Source organism: Protopterus annectens, chromosome 5.part0 (genome assembly GCF_019279795.1).
Source record: "Protopterus annectens isolate FY-2018-M chromosome 5.part0, PAN1.0, whole genome shotgun sequence".
Taxonomy (NCBI): domain Eukaryota; kingdom Metazoa; phylum Chordata; order Ceratodontiformes; family Protopteridae; genus Protopterus; species Protopterus annectens.
Genome location: NC_056735.1, coordinates 273,647,201 through 273,670,639, shown reverse-complemented (window position 1 = coordinate 273,670,639; position 23,439 = coordinate 273,647,201). Strand labels below are relative to the sequence as shown.

Here is a 23,439-nt window from a genome sequence, read left to right as displayed (position 1 = left end):
GCGATAGTGACGGACCTTAGGGTTAGGGTTTGGGTTAAGGTAAGTGGATAGATAGTGGTGTATGTACAGTTTAGTGTCGGGTTAGATGTAATATTTTAGGTGTATGAGTGTGGATTGCTGTTTGTTTGGTGTGCTTGTGTTGTGTGTATGAGTTACGGAACAGCACATTTTTTCCCTAGGAATAAATTCGCTGTTCTGCATGTTCGATGTTTTCAGCGTTTGCTGAAGAGGGTTTGATATTAGAACATTCAAAGTTGTGAAACTTCGATGTTCTAATATAGACCCTTTTGATGCATAATGAGGTGAAGGAGGGTTCATGGCAGCCTAGGAAAATTTTATCTGCTGAATAGTCCTGATGCCTGTGGCATCAGTTTTGCTAATTATGGAGACTGAACCTTATTCTTACAAATCTGTTGTTATGGTAAGTACATAACTTTTGATCTGATATCATTTTCTCATTTTCATTCTTCCTCAATGAATTGGATTGAATCCGATCCTCGGATCTGATCTGGATGTTTTCTTTTAGATTATTGGATCTGACTTTCAAGTAGTTTTTGTATTCCTTTTTCTCTATCTTTTAAAGGTATTTATTTTACCTTAGTTGGTATTGGCCTTTCTTTATCTTACTTTCTAAAGTAATCTTTGTTGCCATTGTTGGTAAACTTTCTTTATACTTGTTTAAAAGAAAATTATAGTAGTTATTAGTATTTGGAGAAGCCTACCTAGTTAAAAAAGTGCACTTCCTTTGGCATAAGATAACTAATTCTGATGCTCACAGGGAGTGCTTTTATTGTTTAGGCCTTTCCCATTTAGAAGTGCTTTGTGAAATCTGTTCTGGGTTTAATTTGAGGGCTATTAATGACAGACATAATAAGTTGGTCCTGAAGGGCCTTTTGCCTGCTTCTTCTTCTTCCACAGCTTCTACTTCAGGGGCTAAACCCCCTTCAAAAAGCAGAAATCTTTGGGGCCTAGGGAGCATAGGAAGTGATCTCCTGCACAGTCTCCAAAATCGGCTCCAATCTTGGAGCTACCTCCTAAAGTTAAAAAAGTGTTGGATCCAACATCTTTGAATCCAACTGTCATAGTCTCTAAATCTCCTCAGATCCAGAGTCCCTGTTTTCTCTGGATTTTTGGCAGAGATCTCCCTTTTTATAGGAGACTCCTAGAAAGTTGTTTTGTCCTCCCTCCACCTCTTCCTCGATCAGGTCCTCCCAAAGTCTTTCTGAGGCAGATGTGGACAAAATGATGAGGAAATTCCTTAGAGCACAGATCCAGTTGAGGGTTTTGCTGTCTCCATCTTCCATCGGATCCATGAGCCTTCAACCAGTTTCGCACCTGGTTGTGACACCTTTTCCAATCTGACCTGTAGTTTTGAGCCATTGGATCTGAGAGTGCTGAAAGCTGAAGTGTCAGATCCAAAGATACCACCTTTTTCGACATCTGATTGTTTCCTTGACCTGTTCGGCACCGATCCCACTGAGCAGGATTAGTCTTGGAGCTGAAGCGTCAGTGCTGGATTTTGGGGAAAGACTTTGAATCCGATGTTTTCAGAGGTGTTGTTTCCCTTTGGAATCTCAATGCTGGACAGTTCGGGTCTGACTCCCTCCTTGGAGAGAAGATCCAGGAGGGGTGGAGAATCAGCTGAGCCAAGAGGGTTGGCTCCACTGAGGTTGGTTTCTACTTCTCCTGGTCACTCTGCCTTCGAGGTAGTGGAAAGGGCTTTTTCTCATGCAATGGCTTCTTCGACTCTCACATTCTTGTATCCTATCCACGTTCCCCCATCGGATTTGAACTCTAAGCCTCGTCACCCTACTCCACAGGGACAGCCTGTTTCCAGGCAGTTCCTATTGAGGAACTTTACATTTCTTCTGATAACTGTCCGGAGCATCCCACTGAAGAGGTTCCTCTGAAGAGATTGGGTAAGAGGAGGCACTTAGGTTCCCTTCAGGAATCTTTGACTGAAGACATTGATTTTGATGAGGGCAGAGATGTCTTTTTTGGAGATATTTTAGCGATCCTGTGCCAAAAAAAGGTAGTTGGTCCTTCCAAAGCCCTTCCCAAGAGGAGTCAGTGTTCCTTGAAGCCTTCAGGTCTGGCCCATCTATGTCTTGGGTTACCCCCCAGCAGATGACCTTATAGACCTTCTTTCCCACTGGGCTTGGAAAGAACTGGACACCGTAGACAGGAAGTTTTGGAATAAGGGAATCCCTGTAGATGCTATGGTTGTTGCAGCAGCCAACAAAAAGGAACTAGCTGTACAGAGTTCCACTGTCCATCCTCCTCATAGAGAGTCCAGGGCTTTGGACAGATATGGAAAATATGTTTGTACTTCAGCTACCTTTGCCTTGCAGTCGCTTAAATACCTGGCACACTTTACTAGGTTTCAGTGAGACTTGATAAAGGAACTCCCTAAGTCTACCCTGGGGTTCATGTCAGCAGAGGAAGAGAAAACCTACACCTCCCAACTGGCCACCATACAGTTTATATCGAGTGCGTTCATGAAGTTAATTTCTCTTACAGCTGAAGGTTCCTCATGGGCTGCTGGTTCAGGCATAGCCATTAGGAGACAGGCCTGGATGAGATTGTGTGATTTTGCGGAACCCTTTAAATACTTTTGATGGATCTTCCCTCTTTGGGCCCACAATTAAAGACATACTTTCCTGCAGTGAGCAAGCTGGAAAGACCTTGCCTGCTGTTGGAATCTGTTTCTCTGTCCAAGAGAGATCTTTTTCCAGGAATCAATGCGGTTATAAGAAGATGTGGTTCTGAAAATCTCAAGGACCTTTCAAGATTCAGTTGGCGATTAAATAACAATGGAAGATGCTGTCCTCGTGGCAGAGGGGGTCCGCAGAACCAAGGGTCCTGAGGCTCTTCCTCAGACAGGCCCTTTTAGCACTCCTGAAAGGTTGCCTGACTGTTCTTCTGTGGAAGCAGTCGGGAGGGGGGGGGGCACTTATCTTTCCATGTAAATGCATGGAGAGCCATCACAAAAGATTTTTGGGTACAAAGGATTATAGCCAGAGGATGTTTTATTCCCTTTTTGCAAAGTTATTCACAAGAAAAACATCTCCCTGATGTTCCACCCAATCAGAAAGAGTTGACAGCTCTAGAAATTCAAAAGCTGCTAAAAAAGAGTCATCCAAGAGGTCCCGCCAGACCAATCAGGATTCAGAATTTATTCAAGTTTGTTTTTAGTGCCAAAGAAAACAGAGGACCTGAGATCTATACTGGATCTCACTCATCTAAATCAATTTGTGAAGAACTTCAAGTTCTGGATGGTCACAGTTCAGTCCATTCTGCCTCTTTTACAGAAGGACGACTGGGTGCGCTCTATAGATCTTCAAGATTCATGCTAGCACATCAGAATAAACAGGTGCTGTCGAAGATATCTGCGCTTTCAGCTTGGAGCCAGTCACTATCAGTTCAGAGCTCTGCTCTTTGGTCTCGCTACAGCCCCCAGGGTGTTCAACAAATGCATGGCAGTGGTGGCAGCTCATCTCAGACTGCATGGATTTAGAGTATTTTCTTATTTAGATGACTGGCTCCTTTCTGCATTAGCCAAGCATCTCCTAGAGAAAGCAAGGGATTGCTTACTCCAGTTGTGTCCATTCATAGGGATCACAATCAATCTTTCCAAGTCCTATCTTCAATAAGTTCAGGTGTTTGAGTTTATAGGAGTTTGCCTGAACAATGTCAGTCAGTTCATGTTCTTACACCAAATCAGAGTTCATATCCTAAGACTGCATGTCAGACAAAGTCTAGACCATCCCTGTCATCCATCAAGATTGGTTCGTAAAGCTTTAGGTTCAATAGCTGCAGTGATCACCCTGTTACCTACAGCTCGCTTTCACATGAGAGTTCTTCAGTACACCCTGGCAGTACAATGGTTGATGCTTCAGCACCCTTTGAAACATCCTATAAAAATTTTGATAGCCTGCAAAGACTCTCTAGTTTAGTGGATGCAGTCCAGCGAGATTTATCAGGGACAGCCCCCAAAGGCCACATTGACCATGGGCACCTCCCAATTGGGGTGGGGGACATTTCTTGGGATGGGCTGTTTATTGTACGTGGTCCCCAGAAGAGACCAATTTGCTTTGCATGTCAAGTTTTAGAGATGAGAGCAGTCCTATTAGCATTAAAGGCCTTTCAGAACTCTCTCCCTCTAGGAACAGTTGCTGTCCAGACAGACAACACGTCAGTGGTTTGGTACCTCAACAAATGGGGGAAACCAGATCTTACCTCCCTTTGCTGAGAAGCACTGAGATTTTGGTAGTGGGTGATCTCTTCCAACTGCTTTCTTGTAGCAGTGCACGTAGTGAGGAACTGCCACGTTTTAGCCAAGTGCTGCACTGGTGGTCTCAAACTCATGCAGTGACATAAATGACTTTTTGTCAGTGGGGTCAACCTTGCTGTGATCTTTTTGCCTCTGCCTTCAACAAAAAGTGCAGCAGGTTCTTTGCCCTAATTCCCCCTTGGGGAAGTGAGCGAGAGATGCTGTAGTCCACGCTTGGCCCTCTAGTCTCCTGTGTGCTTATCCCCCCCTCCCCTTAATATCCAAATTTCTCCAAAAAGCACAACAGTTTTAGAGCAAAGTAATCCTTATTGCCCCTTTCTGGCCCAGCAAGTATGGTTCCCATTCCTGTGGTCTCGTCTCTTGTGTCCAGCTTGGATACTGGACCCCAGTCCAGATCTATTATCACATCCATCAGGGATGATTCATCCAAACATTCAAGCCCTCAAACTGACCACATGGTTTGTTCAATTATTATGATGGCTAGACAGTCCAGGCTTTCCTCTGCAGTTTGTCAAATTTTATTTTCATTCTAGAAACCTTCTACGAGAAAATCTTATAAAAGTAAATGGAAGAGACTTCCAAGATGGCTGTACATTGACAGCTTGACACCAGCTCTCCCAGTGTGAAAACATCATCTCAATGCAGAAGGCCAATAGACTTTTGGTTTATGGGTAAATTTCAGTAACTGGCTAGTAAGTGTACTGCCTGGATGCCAGGAGCAAAGAAATACAAAGCACCCGGAAAAAATCAGCTACAAAAAGTGAGGAAGAAACACTAACTGGGAAAGTTCTGCAGCTGTTCAGCAAAAATCAATGCAACCTCCAGACATGACTTCCAGTAACCTACAGGAAGATGTAAGACAACTGCATGCAGGCCTCATTAAAATAAACCAAATACTGATGGAGTATATCATCACAAACAACAAAAGGCTGGAAAGATGGGAGAAGCTTTAAACAGATATTCAGATAAGCTGGTAAAGCTGCAAAAAACAGGATGAAATGAAGAAAAGGCTGGCTAAATATGAGAGTGCTCAGGAAGGGATGTTTCAAAAAATAATAGAATTAGAGAACAGATCACATAGGGAAAAACTGAGATTTTCAGCTATGCCAGAGAAGCTGGAAGGAACAGACTGCATTAATTTTATGAAAGCACAAATAAGCAACTGGACTGGTATTCCACAGCAGGAATTGTTAGTTGAAAGGGCACATTGTGTATATGCTCCAAACCTGGCTATGAGAAACCAGCCTAGACCGTTAATAGTAAAGATGCAATCCTACCAGCAGAAGGAGTTGATTCTGACAAAACTGTGATAGAAGGACAAAATACTAAAAGTGGGAGACAGCAGAGTGTTTGTAGAGAATGATTACTGATTGCACACTAGGCAGGAGTAAATAATTCCACTATTCTGGGAATGTTGAGACACGGGTGTGCAATTCAAACTGCTGCAGCCAGCTGATTCAAGGTATTCTTCCCTGGAGGGACAAAATATTTTTTTGATAATGTACATGATAAGGAGAAAAAATAAAAGTTTATCCAACAAAAAGTGAGCTATGAAACAGAACGGGATTCTGCTTCTTCTTCTGGTAATAAAGAGCACAGAAAGACTGTACCTTTGAAACCTTTTTCCAATGTTTCAAAGGAAAATGTTGGAGAGAAGGAAGGGAGCACAAGAGTTGACTAGAAGAATTGAGACTACATTGGAAATAAAGCAGAGACAGGATTTGGGAGATGGAGATTGTAATGATAATTCTAATGTTTTGCTTTAATAACAGCTTTCATTCTGTTTGTCATGCCTGTGCATAGAAAACTGCCTATGTGTTGTACGTGCAGAAATGCAAGGGCGTTAGCCACAAGAGGAACAAAGTTGTGTTGAAATAGCATATGAGTGCAATCTTGTGGTGCAACCCTAGATTAAATAAAGCTTAGTTGAAGCTGAATGTCTGGTAAACATCCTGTAGATTACGTGCAAAGTATGATATAAAAGCACAAGCAAAAGTACAGCTGTTAGACATTCTTTACTGCACCTGAGTATCAATGTCTCCTTGTACAAGTAAATAAAGGAATCATCATTATCTGTAACAGACGTGATGTCCATGTTATTTTTTATTTAACATTTTGGCGCCCAACGTGGGGCTACCTCTTCGAAGGTATGAATCAGGTGACAGAGAGACTGCGAAGCCCGTGCAGGAAGGATGCCAAATTAACAGTGTCCTTATGTTGAAAGCCCTCCGACTAAGTTGTTGTTAATAGAGGCCAGTCACTCTCTGATTACTATCCAAGAGACGGTATCCGAATTGGGACGGGGACTCACGACTGGAAACAGGTAAGATTTCTTTGTCGACAGGAAAATTTAGGGAGGATTTAGAAACCGGTTGATTTTGCGTCAGGTCATTTTGCAATAAGACCTTAGTAAAAAAAAAAAAAAAAATAGAGCTCTTATTCGGAAGGACTATAATATTTTCAAATATGGGGTCAGACTGTACTAAGTGTCAGCCTGAAATAGAACTTAATGAGAATGGCAAACATATGCAAGCATTAGATAAGAGAAATGTACAGTTCCTCAGGAAATGGAAAGTCAAGTATGACTTTAATGGAGCATTAGATAAAAACTCATGCTCTAAATTAGTAAGGGATGTGAAAGCAGACGCAGGAACTAGGACAAAAAAACAGAGATAATTGGGGTTTCCCCAGGCACAAAGATGGTTAGAAGAAGCAAACAAAAAATATATGTAAAATAAGTCTCTCAAAGAAAAGGTAGAAAAAGAAAAAAAGAATGTAAAATAGACTCTGATAGTAAAAAGGTGGCTCTCTTTATAGATAAGGAAGATAATCAAACAGTGTGCAGTGTAACACGGGGACCCACCGCTCCTCCGTACGGAGCGGTGGAACGGGAAATAAGGGATAAACCTCCCCAGTATGAGGCATCTGGTGCCGGAATAAAGGATCAAAATGCGGTAGCACAGGGAAGTACAGAAACAAAATTATACCCTCTTATTACCTCATCCACTTCTGAGGAAACCACCCCATCAATCTCAAAAATTACCTTACAGAAGGAGGAGTCCCCGATGCAATTATGATCAGGATCAGCGGGTCAGGGACGGTGGAAAATTAGAGAGGGCGAAGAACCACCTGAGAACTTTCCTCTCATACGGGTGGCAAATCCTCAGGCAGGGGGAGATGGACAGGAACCTATTATTTTAGTATATCATCCCTGGGCAAAGGAAGACATAAAAAGGGCTACCGAAGAGATCCCCCACCCAAAGCTTAATTATCAAAAATTTTCGGAAGGTTTGGTAGGAATGAGATTAAGTTACAACTTAAATGGACTAGAAATAGAACAAGTATTAAGGCAAATTCTGGGGCCAGATTGGCATTTGGTGTGCGGGGATTGGTCCCCCAGGCTGAACAGGAGCATTTTGAACCATGACTCAGGGACCCTGGACACCAGAATAACTGCCATGCTGACACGAATGTCAGATAAGTGGCGCTCCAGGGCAGATTGGACACGAATTAACCAATGTACTCAGGGTGATGATGAAAAGGTGGATCATTTTATAGTCCGGTTGACGGAAACGTTCAATGATCACTGCGGAATGGATATTCCACAGGACCAACGGAATGATACCCCCTATGAACAGCAGTTAAAAAATTCCTTTTTAAAAGGGTGCAGGGCCCCTATAAATAGTTTTATAATGAAACATATGATAGACCATCGTACATCCAGGTTACAACCCCTTTTAGAATACGCAAGACATGCGGAGAAGCACCTAGAACAAAGAAAGAAAAAGAAGGGTCAGGTGTTTGCTGTAGGGGACGATGGCGGAGTGTTTTTAATACAGAATCAGAGGGGAAGAGGACGAGGTAGGGGAAGGGGACGTAGAGGCCACGGAGCAAATAGACAGTATGGAAAAAGACAAGAAGGACATTCAGAAGACTATGAAGGACGGGCAAGGAGAGGCGAATGTTTCAAGTGTGATTAGAAGGGACATTTTTCTGCTGACTATCAGGAACGACAACAGTCGCAGCAGGAACGGAAACAAAGTTCCGCATGACTATATGAAGGCGAAGGCTGTTGCAGTCATTGCGGCTCTTATACAGGAGGGAATGAAAATGATGATTATGGAAAAGAGGAAGGTGATTTTTGTGATGCTTGTCAGGAGGATGGGGACTCCTGTCACTGTGTAGGTAAAGAGAATGAAGAAGGTGGAGGTAAATGTGCGGGATGGGAAGATGAAGCGGAGAAATGTGAAGTTATTAATTTAGCAGCTTTAGAAACTACTATGCATTTGGATGAAAGACCCATGCTAAAGCTCATGGTAGAAGGAAAAGAGGTAGAATTTTTATGTGATTCAGGAGCCTCACGCACACTGCTGAGGCCAGCTGACCTGCCACCTAATTGTGAGACAGATGAATTTGTCCTTGTTAAAGCGGCAAATGGACGTGTGTATAAGGAGCCATTGTCCTGCCCGCTACTTTTTACGGACCCTGAGACGGACCAGGCGGTCCGCTATAGGGTAATTATCTCAAAAGTATGTCCGGTCAATTTGTTGGGTAGGGATCTGATGCATATATTTGGTATAGCAGCAGTACCCACCTCGCGGGGAATTGAAGCAAAAAGGGTGGTTATCACCCCAGAGATGTTGGTTCAGGGGGTAAAAGAATTGTACTATTGGTATAGTCAGGATTTAATAGCTACTGGACCAGGGAGCATAACTAAGGACTTAGTAAACTTAGCACTAAATAAGTATGGGAATCAACCCCCTAAGACGGCAGGGCAATTGCATTGCACCATGTATTACAGAAAGATGGCAGGACCTGATTAGGAATATGAAAAACAGTTTTTGAAGCAAAAGGTAACAAAATTGGTACTGAATAATCTATTCTGGGATACGCAGGGAAATAGTGTAGCAACTTGTACACTTACTAAGGATATGGCAAGGTTATTCCACTCACATTTTGAACCTCATGTCTCTATAACTAAGGCCGAAGGTACCAAGTGGGTGGATTTGGGTAAAAAGGTGACAAGTTGGAACACTATGTCAGAAAGACAGCTAAGGGAGCATCAAGTTCAGGTCCAGCGATTAAACTGGGTGACACAAGCAAGGCCGACGGTACACCTCAGGGAAAGTAGCTCATCTCCAGCCTCGCCTACCTGAAATTTTCTTTTAACACAGGGGGAGGAATTTATTTTGCGTGAGGTCCTGAACAGTTTGTGGTCTTTCGATAAGGGGGACGTGGGCTTAATGAAAACGCCAGGGAAGGTACACATAATACCAAAGTCAAGATTTAGACCACGAAAACACCAATATCGACTTAGTAAACAGGCAGAAGAGGGTATAAGGCCAGTCATAGATTCCCTGATTAAGTCCGGCATTCTGGTGGAATGCCCTGATTCACCATGTAACACACCCCTGTTCCCGGTAAAGAAGCCTGACGGAACATGGCGCATGGTTCAGGACTTGCAAGCGGTAAATGCAGCAGTGATTCCAAGAGCTCCTGTAGTGCCAGACCGCCATACCTTGCTAAACAGTTTGGTACCCGAAAACAAGTATTACACAGTTATAGACATCAGAAATGCCTTTTTCTCTATACCTTTACATGAGGATAGCAGATTCTGGTTTGCTTTTACCTATCGGGGGAAACAATATACCTATACAAGGTTGCCCCAGGGATATTGTAAAAGTCCAACCATTTTTGCTCAAGAGATGGCGGCTAATTTAGCCCAATTTGTGCCACAGGGGGAAAGCCAGATTTTATTATACGTTGATGATATTTTACTGGCATCCCCCACTAAAGAAGCCTGTAGGAAGGATATGGTGGCATTATTAAAGTTTTTATCTGGAGAAGGGCATAAAGTCAATAAATCTAAATTACAGTTGTGAAAGCCCCAGGTCAAGTACCTAGGGTATTTGATATCACAGGCTGGAAGGCAACTGGAAGATGTATGGAAAACTGCTATCCTGCAGGCACCAATGCCACAGGTAAAAAAGGAAATGATGTCATTTTTGGGAATAACAAATTTTTGCAGAAGTTGGATTCCCAATTATGCTGAGGAGGTAGAACCACTGACCACTTTGATTTATGGGACACCCATGGCAGCTAGCGACCGATTGGTGTGGACTACAGAAGCTATACAGGCATTTACCCGTATTAAACAGTTAATAGCGGGCTCATCAGTTTTGGGATTTCCTAATTACTCAAAACCTTTTGTGCAAACAGTAGACTGTAGGAAGGGGTTTATGACCTCTGTTCTGCTCCAAATTCAAGGCCTCAAACAACGACCTATTGCATTTTACTCTGCAAAGCTAGATTCTGTAGCAAGGGCACTACCGCATTGCGTGCAGGCGGTGGTGGTGGCAGTATTGGCTGTACAGGCATCTGCCTCTTTAGTTTTATTTCATCCGTTAACACTTCGTGTCCCACACTCGGTCTCTACAATTTTATTACAGGATCGAATTACGTTTCTGTCCCCCAGCCGACACCTGTCCTGCATGACTATATTGCTAACTCAACCACACATGACAATTGAAAGGTGCACAGCGCTTAACCCGGGTACGTTGCTACTTACACCAGATGAGGGCACACCGCACGTCTGTCTGGATGTTATCCATGATGAGATTCTCCCCCGTCCAGACCTACATGATATACCCTTGAAAAAATCGGATTTAGTGCTCTTTGTAGACGGCTCGGCACAGAAAGATATGACAGAAAAAACAATGGTAGGTTATGCAGTCACTACTATAGACAAGGTCCTAGAGTCGGGGCAACTACCAGGGTATTATTCTGCGCAGGCGGCTAAGTTAGTAGCGTTGACTATGGCATGCATTTTGGCACGGGATAAAAGGGTTACAATTTACACTGATAGCCAGTATGCCTTCTCTACAGTACATGTCTTTGCACAGCAATGGAAAAATAGGAAAATGGTAACAGCCGCAGGGAAACCTATAAATCATAAAGAATTAATCTTACAACTTCTGGACGCAGTCCAATTACCGAGGAAACTTGCCCTGTGTAAATGCTCTACACACACTACTAGTAAGGACCCCATTGCAGTGGAAAATGCGTTTGCAGACAAAACGGCAAAAGATGCAGCGCAAAGGGAGGACCACCTTTTTACTACCTCTGAGTTGCAACCAAATAAAACTTTAGACTTAGAGACTTTAAAAGTAATGCAGGCCTTGACAATCGTTAAGGAAAAAAAAAGATGGAAAAAATATGGGATAATTCAAAAGGAAGGCATTTATCAAACGCAAGATGGTAAACCAGTACTGCCCACCAATCTTTTTAGATATGCAGCATTAGTAAGTCATGGCATTGCCCATGCAGGGCCATCAGTCATGACGCAGCAGTTGTCACAACTGTTTTGGTGTAAGAGATTTTCTACATATACAAAAAGATTTACATTGTCCTGCTTATTGTGTGCACAATATCATGGGCAAGGGGAAATAAGAAAATCTGTACATTCCTTCCCAGTTCCCCCATACCCTTTTCACACAATATGCATGGATTTTATTGAACTAACACCTATCCAAGGAAAAAAGTTTGTACTGGTAATAATTGACGCATTCTCAAAATGGGTCAAAGCATACCCTGTTAAACACCCAGATGCCCTAACTGTGGCAAAGTTATTAACTGTGAAAATAATTCCCGATTTGGAATACCAAAGCATATTTACAGTAATAATGGCTCACACTTTGTAAATCAAATAATCCAGAACCTTGGCCAGGTTTTCCACATTGATCTAAAAAATCATTGCGCATACCACCCACAGTCAGCAGGGTTGGTCGAACGTCACAATGGCGTTCTAAAAAGTAAGCTACGAAAACTTATGGCAGAAACACATGCTACATGGCTTACCTGCTTGCCGCTGGCCCTTCTATACATGAAAATAATGCCCTCCTCAAAGGGATTGGCACCATTTAAAGTCCTTTTCGGACGACCATATTACGTCCCGCAGTGGCAAGGTATTCTGCCAGCGGAACGTGAGGGGGGTGAGGAGCTAGCGGATTATATGAGAAAAATGCTGACCAATAAAAAAATCTCTCTTAACTCATGATTGCCTTACAGGTTCAAAAGTGACGGAACCAACGGAAGTGGTGCCTGGAGACTGGGTGTAGATCAAAATCGTAAAACGGAAAAACTGGGTGTCACCAAAGTGGGAAGGGCCGTACCAAGTTTCCACACCGACAGCTGTCAGAATAGCAGAAAGGACATCGTGGGTCCATTTGACACACTGCAAGCTTGTTAAAACTCCTCAAATAGATCAAAGTTTGGACGGACATTGAACTCCACACATATTGACACTCAGTAGTGAGAGGCACGATGCTGATACTCTTACTAATTGCCTCCAGCCCGACTTTTATAGCTACGAAGAAGGATACGGGATGGCAAGGGACAATAATTAAAAAAGAAGGTCGAGTTATTTTTGCGGACATATAAGGATGTAACAACCACGTTTTGCCTAAATGTTTGCGACACTGGCATAGATTGCTCAACAAACCTGGTAAAAAATAAAGTCAAATATTTGTGTAATACGGATTGTACCTCTTGGGGAAATGTATGGTGGACATCTGAAGGGAATTGGGAAACCAGTGCAGCTCAAGTTCCAGAAGGAGATCGTGACCGAAGAAGTCGGATTAAGATCGTAAGTCATCAATCATCCCCCTATGTCACCATTACTATTCTTAATCCCCAAGTAAAAGACTCAGGGCCTTACGGACTTGGTGTCACACTAGCAGGAGTGACTGCTCCACTGGGAAAAATTAAAATTGAGGTCCAAAATGACACCAGCACTGAGGTGAACTCAACTCAAGCATCCATGACAGAAGAATAACAATTGATGCCTGAAACCGGGTTTGTGCAGAAAAATGCTTGGATGCAGTGGGTAAGGTTCACTACAAAGGAAGCAAAGAAACAAGACTGTGTTGCTTGCGCAGCAGGTAGGCAAGAATTGGCCACTGTCCCTTTGCTCCCTGAGGAGGCAAACTATACGTGTTTATTGCAACTGTTTCATAATAAAACACATGAAAACTGTAAGAATAAAACTAAACGATTTCCATTGACAAAACTGTTGGCGAAACCACCGGCAGCGCTTGACTATCCTGGCGCATACACTTGTTTTTTTAGAAATGGCACTGGAAAAGACTATGGACTATTAGATACCACCCATTGCAATGAGACTATTGATGGTAATGACAATGATCTGTTGAAAAATCAAACACACAGTTTAGCAGATGTCTGGTGGCTCTGCGGGGACAATAAACTGAAATCTTGGTTAATACCATCATGGAAGGGAACCTGTGCTTTAGTCAAGTTTTACATCTTGCCTCTGGCAGCTGATGAACTCTCTACCATGGCTCTCAAAGCAAATCAACAGTATAAAAGTAAAAAGAAGAGAAGCGCTCCAAAACAAGCCTTTGATGATGGCATATACATTGACAGTATTGGGGTGCCAAGAGGGGTCCCTGATGAGTACAAAGCCATAAATCAAATAGCCGCAGGTTTTGCCTCCATCTTTATATGGGTTAACCTAACAAAAATGTGGAATGGATCAACTACATATACTATAACCAGCAGCGCTTTGTAAATTATACAAAGGATGCCCTAAGGGGTGTGGCTGAACAACTGGAGGCAACCTCCTTAGTGGCTTGGCAAAATCGACTGGCCCTGGACATGTTACTTGCTAAGGAGCGGGGAGTATGCAAAATGTTTGGGACTTTCTGTTGCACTTATATTCCAAATAATACAGCCCCAGATGGGAGCATCACCCGGGCCCTGAAAGGACTTGATATGTTATCAAAAGAATTAACTGAGAATTGAGGGGTAAGTAACCCCTTTACTGACTTTTTACAGACTTGGTTTGGAAAATGGAGTCATCTTATTGGCAACCTGTTGATATCTGTAGGTATAGCTGCAGCAATTCTCGTGACGTGCAGATGCTGTTGTATTCCCTGTATCCGAGGACTATTACAAAAAACTGATTGAAACTACTGTTACAAAGACAATGTATCAACAGCTGCAACCAATGGGAGAAGGGACATATGCTGAACGCTATGATGACGTTGATACTGATGCATAAAAAGTTGATAGGATAAAGTTTGTACCTTTGTGCAAAATCACCCATAGCCGACCCAAAATAAAACGGGGAACTTATGGGTGACTAATGAAGCAAGTCAGGGTATTGAAAGGACAACAAAGAAATCAAAAAAGGAATAACTATCCAGAGATCCAAAAGGATGGAACCAGAGAAATGAAGGAAGTACATGACTAAAGATTGACCTAATGCCCGGATAAATATACCTGACATTTTGTGCTTCATATAATTAATCTGAAAAGGCCAATTGAGCCTACAAACGAAAAAAGCTATGGGGATTCTGTACAAAGGTAACACGTAAAGCACGGGATCAGTGTTCAACAGGTAAATGTGTTTATGAATCTCCTGCACAAAAATCCATGGAAAACGTCAGGCGAGGATGTTTACGTTTACCTAAACAGAAATAAAAGTGTTAACAGGGGGGAAATGTAATGATAATTCTAATGTTTTGCTTTAATAACAGCTTTCATTCTGTTTGTCATGCCTGTGCATAGAAAACTGCCTATGTGTTGTGCATGCAGAAATGCAAGGGCATTAGCCACAAGAGGAACAAAGTTGTGTTGAAATAGCATATGAGTGCAATCTTGTGGTGCAACCCTAGATTAAATAAAGCTTAGTTGAAACTGAATGTCTGGTAAACATCCTGTAGATTACGTGCAAAGTATGATATAAAAGCACAAGCAAAAGTACAGCTGTTAGACATTCTTTACTACACCTGAGTATCAATGTCTCCTTGTACAAGTAAATAAAGGAATCATCATTATCTGTAACAGACGTGATGTCCATGTTATTTTTTATTTAACAGAGATCAACAGTAATAAAACTGGTAATTTAATGTGGGATTACAATGCAATAATTATATATATGTGAAATATGACAGAACAACAAAATCTGGAAATTTTGGAGTTTTCAGAATTTGTTGGGCTTGTGGGGGACTCTAAAGTATATACCCTACATAATGTCATTAATGTTCAGAAAATGCTTTGGGGAGGGTAGGAGAGAGGAGAAGGTTGGCTGTAGGTAGGGAAAACATTTTTTTCTTAGTGGTGCTATTTTTGTGGTGTGTGGAGTGGAGATTTTTTGTTCGTTTTTGAGTGTGGTGGGGTTGTGGATGGGTGCTGCTGTTCTTTTTTCTTTCTTTCTCCTTTCTGTCCTTCTTCTTGTTCAGTTTTGAGGGGTGTGTGGGTACTGCAGTGTATGGAAAAAACAGGAGAAAAGGAAAAGAGGGCCTTGTTTTAAGAGCATGACAGGACAGGGGTAGATGTGCTTTTTCTTGCGTGGGGGAGTGACTGGTTTGAGGACCTTGGATTGATTTGGTGATGGATTTTGAGAGAGGGTAGGTGCTATGAGGCTTTTTTTCAAGCAAATGAATGTATGTTTAGTAGCAAATCTGTATCTGGCCATCATGTTTCTGTGGAAAAAATCTGATAAAGAGAAAATGACTGTCTGGTTCTTATGTCTCCATTGAAACAATCTGATAAAGAGACATTTGTTACAGTCTGTTGGAGAGTAGTTGGCAGGGGAAAAAAAAAGAAAAGAAAAACTGGCTAGGAGATAATGTTTTCTGAAAGCATTCAGGGATTTTCCAGCTGGGTGAGCTATAAAGATAAGGCAAAACCAGTTAGCACTTAGTAGAAGCACAGGCTGCACTATGCACCTTAGCATGGATAACCTTTCTTGCAGGTTAACTCAAGTCTATGAGTGTGGCTGTCAGTTTAGGACATTTGTTCCTAATAGGAGGGTAAAACTTCAATATTTGAAGATGTACGTAATTATGTGTTAGTATTAAATCATTAGCTTTTAGGGGGGTATTGGGGGTTTGTTGGGCTTTCAATAAAACAACAATTTTGCAAGAAGTGACATAGGCTCAAATGGGTATGACAAGAAGCAACTATATAAAAGTACAACCTGCCAAACAGTGAATGCATGTAACAGAAAAGCTGGAACTAGACAGTTAACAAAAAAGGTGTTACACATAAAATGGGGGACTAATAACTTTTTAATACAATGATGTTTTCTGTAATGTCTTCAAATGTCAATGGTCTCATAGATAAATACAAAAAAAAGAAATAATAGTGAGCTGTATTAAAATGTAGGGTGCAAATAGCTATGTTACAGGAGACACATGGAAAGAAATGAACATGCAAATTTTATAAAGAAAGGTTTTCAGTATGGTTATTCAGCAGAATGTCTGGGACAAAGGAAAAGAGGAGTATGTATATTAATTGCAAGATGAGCTAAAGCAGTGATAGAAGAGGATAATAAAGATAATAATGGTAGATTTTTAGTACTAATGGGCTACTGGCAAGAGAGGAATATTACATTGGCATGTCTTTATATTCCACCTAAAACTGCTATAATGAAGCTTAAGAAAATTCTAAGAGAAATAATCAGTTTTCAGCAAGGAATATTACCTATAGGTGGGGACTGGAATTTGATTTGCAGCAGTGAAAATGTGTCTGGGGGGCCCAGAAGGGAAAGCATAAGAAATGAAGGTAAATTTTTTTGAAGACATTTATGAAAATAATTGGAATGGAAGATGTGAATTCAGTAGTAGGAGTTTGGAGTGAATTTACATATTATTCCCCATGATATAAAAACTGGGCTAGGCTAGCCAAAATTTGTATTTCACAGGAACATGTGCATTTAATTGAAGGTATTGATATGCACCCAATAACTATTTCAGATCATGCGCCAATAGTAATTAAAATAAAAACACGGGGTAATGAAATAAAAATGAGACACTGACGCTTTCCCACCTAGCTGTTGAAAAGAGAGGAATTTAAGAAATGGGTAGTGGAGATTATTCGGGGGCTGTTCGAGAGGATATAGATTATTTCTGAAAATATAGCTAGGGAGTGGCATAAAATTAAATTGGAGTTTAAAAATTGGGTGGAAATAAAAGAAAGGTACCTATGGTTAAGAAGTAACAAGAATTATTTAGATGGAGTGACAAATGTTAAAGTATTGCAGAATGGGGAGAATCTCAAAGAACAAGAAGAGGATCAACTGCAGAATGCTAAGCAGAAAATAAGGGATTACCTTGATACTATACAAGAATTTAGAAAGATTGCTGTTAAGCAACTGATTTTTGATAATAACACTAGAGGATAAAAACTTATAATACAATGATTCAGGCAATGGAAAGTAGAAAGGGCTGTTGTCAAGCTTAGGGGACCTATAACAAGGAAAGTAACAAGAGATCCTGTAGAGGTATTGGAAATGTTTTGGAAATTCTATGAAAGTCTGTATAAAACAGAGAAATATGGAAATCAAGAAATGATACACATGGAAATGTTTATGGAAGAATTAAGTATGCCAAGGTTAGAGGTAGATGAGGCTCAATTAGCCTAGTACCTACCTAATTACTAATGGTTAGGATAGGAGGAGAGGAGATAAAAATTGTGATGTATAACCAATCTACAAGAAAGTCTCCAGGAATAGAAGTTTGGAAGCTAAAAAGGAAAACATGTATAAAGATCTGGAAGCTTTTGTTTAACGGTATTTTAAGAGAAGGAGATGTACCAACAGCCTGGAAGAAAGCAGTGGTAGCTGTAATACCTAAATAGGGTAACGATCCATCGGATCCAGTGTCATACAGGCCCATTTCATTACTAAACCATGATTATAAAGTGTTTATGTCTATAATGACTAAAAGAATGGCAAAAGTATTGCCAGAATTGATAGATATTGGTCAGTGTGCTTTTGTGGTGGGGAGGAGGCAAACATTTGACAAAATTAATAGAACACTGATGATCCAGAGGGAAGAAGAATGTAAAAAAATACCATTGTTGTTGGTGGGTCTTGATGCAGAGAAAGCATTTGACAAAGTAAGCTGGGACTTTATGAGCAAGGCAATGGAAGCATTTGCATTTCCTGAAAAAAAAATAAGGTTTATTAGGAGGATATATGAATGATCAGAGGTGAAAATTAAAGTGGGTGTGTTCCTCTCTCATAATTTCTGCTTGAGCAGAGGAGCTAGGCAGGGGTATCTTCTTTCCCCTTTGTTATTTGCATTATATTTAGAACTATTGGCGAGGATAATAAGGGACTGAGAAATTCAAGGATATAATTGGTGTGGTAGTTGAGAAAAGCTGGTTCTGTTTGCAGATAATATATTTGACAAAACCGGAAAGGGACATTACAGTGTTGTGGAGCATTTTGAGTGAACTTCAGATCTTTTTGGGCTACAAAATTAATGAAGCTAAAACAAAGGCAATTGGTTCAAGTAATATCCATATTTAATGGGACATGATAAAATGCAATATGTAGGTGTATGGATTAAGAATGATTCTGGTGTGGCAACTAAGGATATGTGGGAAGAGACTAAACAAAAGATAATACAAAAACTGAGAAAATGGAAGCTTTCTTATATGGATATGGATAGTAAGATACAAGCAGTTAAAATGGTTTTAGTCTGATGAGTCTTATACACAGGTCAGGCATATTTTTATTAGCCAGAGGAGAAGTTGTGGATAACAATTACTAAAGAGCTGAAGGACTTTATCTGGGAGATGAAGACGGCAAGAGTCAAGTGGGATAAGCTGATTCTTCAAGTAGAACAGGGCAGATTGGGATTACCCAATTTGAAGGGTTATTTCAAAGCCACACAGTTAAGGCTCCAATACACAGCATAAGCAGAAAACTATAATTCAAAGTGGAAAGGGATGGTGATAAAACAGAGGGGAAGCTCAAGAAACAAGGAGAGACTGTGATTTTGGATGCAGATCTTTAAGGAGAATAACAGTAATCATACACAATATTATATTCATAAAGTAGCATAAAATATCATAAGGACTAAGCCAACACAGAAATGGAGAAAGGAGATTCTGACGATAGGGATGGTTGCAATTGGGGATATGGACAATAGGCAAGAGGGACTGGAAATCATTGCTGAAAACTGGCAAAGGAACCAAGCTATTGGGAGCAAATAACTAGAGAGGGAAAAACAATAGACTGGGAAGACACCAAGAATTTATTTGGACTGCAAATTAGAAATTGCCTTCCCTATCAAGGATTGATAGAGTATAGGCAAAGATAAAGAAATTTGGGGTCCTAAATGAAAGACCAGCACTGGTAGAGTTTTTAGTAGAATCTAGGACAGAAGCTGCCATTAAAAAAAGGAATAATTAGAAGAGCATATAAAATATTGCCTGATAGGTATTAGAATCAATCAGAGGAGGTTTGAACAGATTGGGAAGAGAGATTGGATAAGCAATTTGCAAAGAAACAATGGGAGGATATATGTCCCTCCCAAATATGCAACAAAGTCTGGAAGATTTAGGATTTTTGCTGGGAAATGTTTACATAGATGTTTTTATACCCTAAGTAAACGCCATAGAATTTTTTTCCTCAGGTAGATAGCAAATGTTGGAGGTGTGACATGGAAGAAAGAGATAATTTGGAGCATATTTTCTGGGAGTGTGGTGAGTTGGCAGACTTTAAGGATTCCCTGTGCGATGCACTGTCAGAGATACTGGGTGGGCTCATTGGTGTGATGAGGGAGATGATTCCTCTGAGCTATGATACAGAATTGGAATTGCCTAGACATGGTAAGGACTTGCTGTGTCTACTTATGGTAGCTGCCAAAAAAAAAAAAACAAAGCAGTTACTAGAAAATTGAAATCAAAATCTAAACCAACTATCCTAGAAGTAGTGAATATAGTAACAGAGATAAAACAAATTGAATTGAGATATTTAGAATAGGGTAGGAGCAAACTGCACAGGAAAAATGTAAATTGTAGGAACAATACATACAGGGCAGAAATGAGGTTTAAAAGAAGGCAGGACTTAAATGAGCTATGCACTGTGAAAATGCTTGGGTAGATTATAAGTGATGTATAATGTTTGCAACTGGGAATGTGTCAATGTGGTTTGTGATGCAAAATGCTTGCAACTAGGATTGTGTTGGTGTATTTATTTTTTTCATTTATGTAAATGTATGATTGCTTATGTCATAACCGATGGTTTAATAAAGGTGTTTCTTGTTTAAAAAAAATAAGGTCAGGAATGGAATAATTTATGTAATGTTGCTCAGGTTATATGATATATAGCAATATAACTTAATACAGTTTGATTATTTTTTTTATAAATATAAATTTGCCTATGCCACAACTGCTAATTCAATAAAGGTGTTTAACTTAAAATAAAAGAGTAAATGGAAGAGATTTTCCTATTGGGCAGAACAGAGAAAGTTGGATTCTTTTACGACTCCATTTCCTATTCTGTTAGAATTTCTTGCTTCAGTCTTTCAAGGTTATGCCAGTGTCTTCACTGTAAAAGTTCAGCTCGCGGCCATCTCCAATTACCACATAGGACATAACACTTTTTTGCTAGCCTTTTCTAAAATATGTAAGGCATTCTTTAAGGTACCCTGCTGCTTAGACATCCGATAAAGGATCCTGCTCCACTTTGGGATCTTAATATTCTATTACAAACTTTAATTCACTTCCCTTTTGAGCCTTCTCACCCTCCTTCCCCATCCTTATCCTCTGGGAGTGACTTGACGAGGTGCATTGGAAACACTGTTTCCAGTCTGAGCCCCTATTCTGTACCTATACTGTTTCTTGGTATTATTATTATTATTATGTTTACTTATACCCTAAGGCATATTTATCAACAGCAAATTTGATCTTAGGTAATATAGCAGTAAGGGCATTATGGATAAAGGGAGGAGTATGAGAGTCGATCCAAGAATTTAAAATAAAATGGCCGAGTCAGATCCAGGGATCGGATCCAAACCCATTCATTGACGAAGAATGAAACTGGACAACACACATGCATAGTTATGGTGAGTGAGTAACTTAATTTTCCTTATGTTGAAGTGATGGAATGCAGTTTGTTGGCAGCATTAAACATCAAGTGTGTAATTGCCGAGCTACCAAAAGTAACCTTATGTGACAGCTGAATGAATTAATGTGTTTCGGATGAAATCACCCTACTATTTTGTACATATAAACTATAATCCATTTCAGATTTGCTCTTCTTTTCAGAGTTGCAGTACCAAGGAAGAGTTTGTTAAAATCAGAAAGAGAGATCTGGAGAGATTAACAACAGAGGTGATGCAGATAAAGGAATTCTTGCCAAGAATATTAAATGGGGAACTTGTGGAAACTTTGCAAAAGCTAGAGGTGGCAGAATCATGTAAGTTCCATTTATTTGATTTAAATTTCAGCAAACTCTGAAGGCAACATCTCAGTGGGTAACTTTCCTACTTAACTTTTAATTTACCTTATGTTTTATGGGCAGCTTTAACATGTGCATGGATTACAAGAATGATTCTTTAACAGATGATTAGAATAATTCAGAAATTAATTCACATTTTCTTTTGGTAGCTGTAGGTTTGGAATTTATGAATTACAAGTATAGGTACTTGCATTTGTTTTACTTCATGATCCACGTGAATGTGATTAAAAATCAAATTAATGCTTTAAGCTCAGATTTCAGTATGTTATAATATTGGGATGTATAATATAATGGTACAGAAAACTAATTAACTACTGACCACTAACCAGATTGTAGTAAACTGGCAGAAGGTCTTCAAAGAACCTAAGCAACTTCTAAGGATAAATGGACTTTAAGTTAACTACTTTTAAACTGAAGAAAATGTCTACAGTATATTATACCCGCTGCAGATGGAACACATAAGGGTAGCAGAAAGAAGACTTAAGTAATAGGGAAGATATTATGGTAGTAAGCATTGGCTTGAATATACAGGAAGTCTTCATCTGCATTGTCTAACAGTAACTCTTTACCATCTTTGTGTCAAGACCAGAATCTCAGACACTTTTTTTTTCTGTCAACACTTACAGTGATGTAACATACGGAAAATATGCTAAAAGGAACCCTTAAACACAAGTATAAAAGCAAAAAGCAACTATTATTGAAAACTGATGCTAAGGGTGACAACATATAATTGTAAATTGCATGTTAAGGTCTAGTCAGCAAGGAAATACACAGTTCAACTGAACTGCTTGCAGTGCAGTGCATGCATGCTAAACAGTGATGTTGTGCCATGGCAAGACAGGGGCTCAGAGAAAACCATGATGTACACTGAACAGAATGGCACAAAACATGCAGAGGAATTACACCTGTTACTTGAATGGTGATTATCGAGTAACATGTCACAATGTAGTCATGACATTTGAGAGGTTCCATCGCTGTCATCACAGTACTGTTTCTTAGATTTTTTGCATTGTACCACACAACTGGCAACAAGAGTACATTGATTTACGTAGTTAACATTCGGGTTACATCACATTTGTGAGAGGTCTGTACAGCATTATGAGTATGTTGACAAAGACACATTTGCTCAAACATACATTTTCCCATTTATAAGCAATATCAAGCTTCATCACTGTTTGTGTGATGTTGTCAGTGTAAGCCACAAAAGTAGAAACCTGTGAGCAGTTATCATCCAGAAGATTTCATCACACTGCAGTCACAGCAACATTTTTACATAGCCTTTGTAATATGGAAATGGTTCTGATCTGGCCGTGACCTAGACATGGCACTGTAAAGGGTTACAACACATGATGGTACCTGTGAAGGCAGTGTGGGCAAGAGTTACAGTCCTTGGATCTGCTGCACTAGCCATTACTGAATTATCTAAAATCTTATGGCCACTATAGGTATGGTCTCTCAACTTACATCACTGCTGCTAAACAGATTAAAGTATAAAAAAGGCACATTAATATGAATCTCAAAACAGCATTAAAGTATGAAAAGGCAGGCACATATGAATCTCTTAAACAGCTCACGAAGTGCAATTTAGCCTAAAGGGCATGCAGGAAATAGGCACTGTTGCCCTAGGTATGCGCCTACACCATCAGTCTATCAAGAGTAGGCTTTACACTCAACAGTTCACAAAGCAGAGTATTTGACCTAGCTCCCCAGACCCCTTTGCCACCATTCTCTCTGGGTTTCAGTGCTTTCCAGAATTTACTTGCCCACAGCAACTGTACTTTGAATAAACTCTTACATTCACACGCATGCACATTGATATTCAGGGAAAACTGATTATTTTCAAACACTTCAGTCTTCTGTCCTGGCC

At 40.3% G+C, this 23,439-nt stretch overlaps 1 protein-coding gene across 1 annotated transcript in view; it reads left to right on the top strand.

The window, feature by feature from the left end:
* The window catches only part of LOC122802575 (heat shock transcription factor 2 binding protein), a 1,640,599-nt gene that overhangs the window by 210,975 nt on the left and 1,406,185 nt on the right, over nt 1-23,439 (top strand). The window contains exon 2 of the mRNA XM_044072245.1: nt 21,380-21,530. Within this exon, the coding sequence (XP_043928180.1) occupies nt 21,380-21,530 (151 nt within the window). The remainder of the gene's footprint in view (nt 1-21,379; nt 21,531-23,439) is intronic.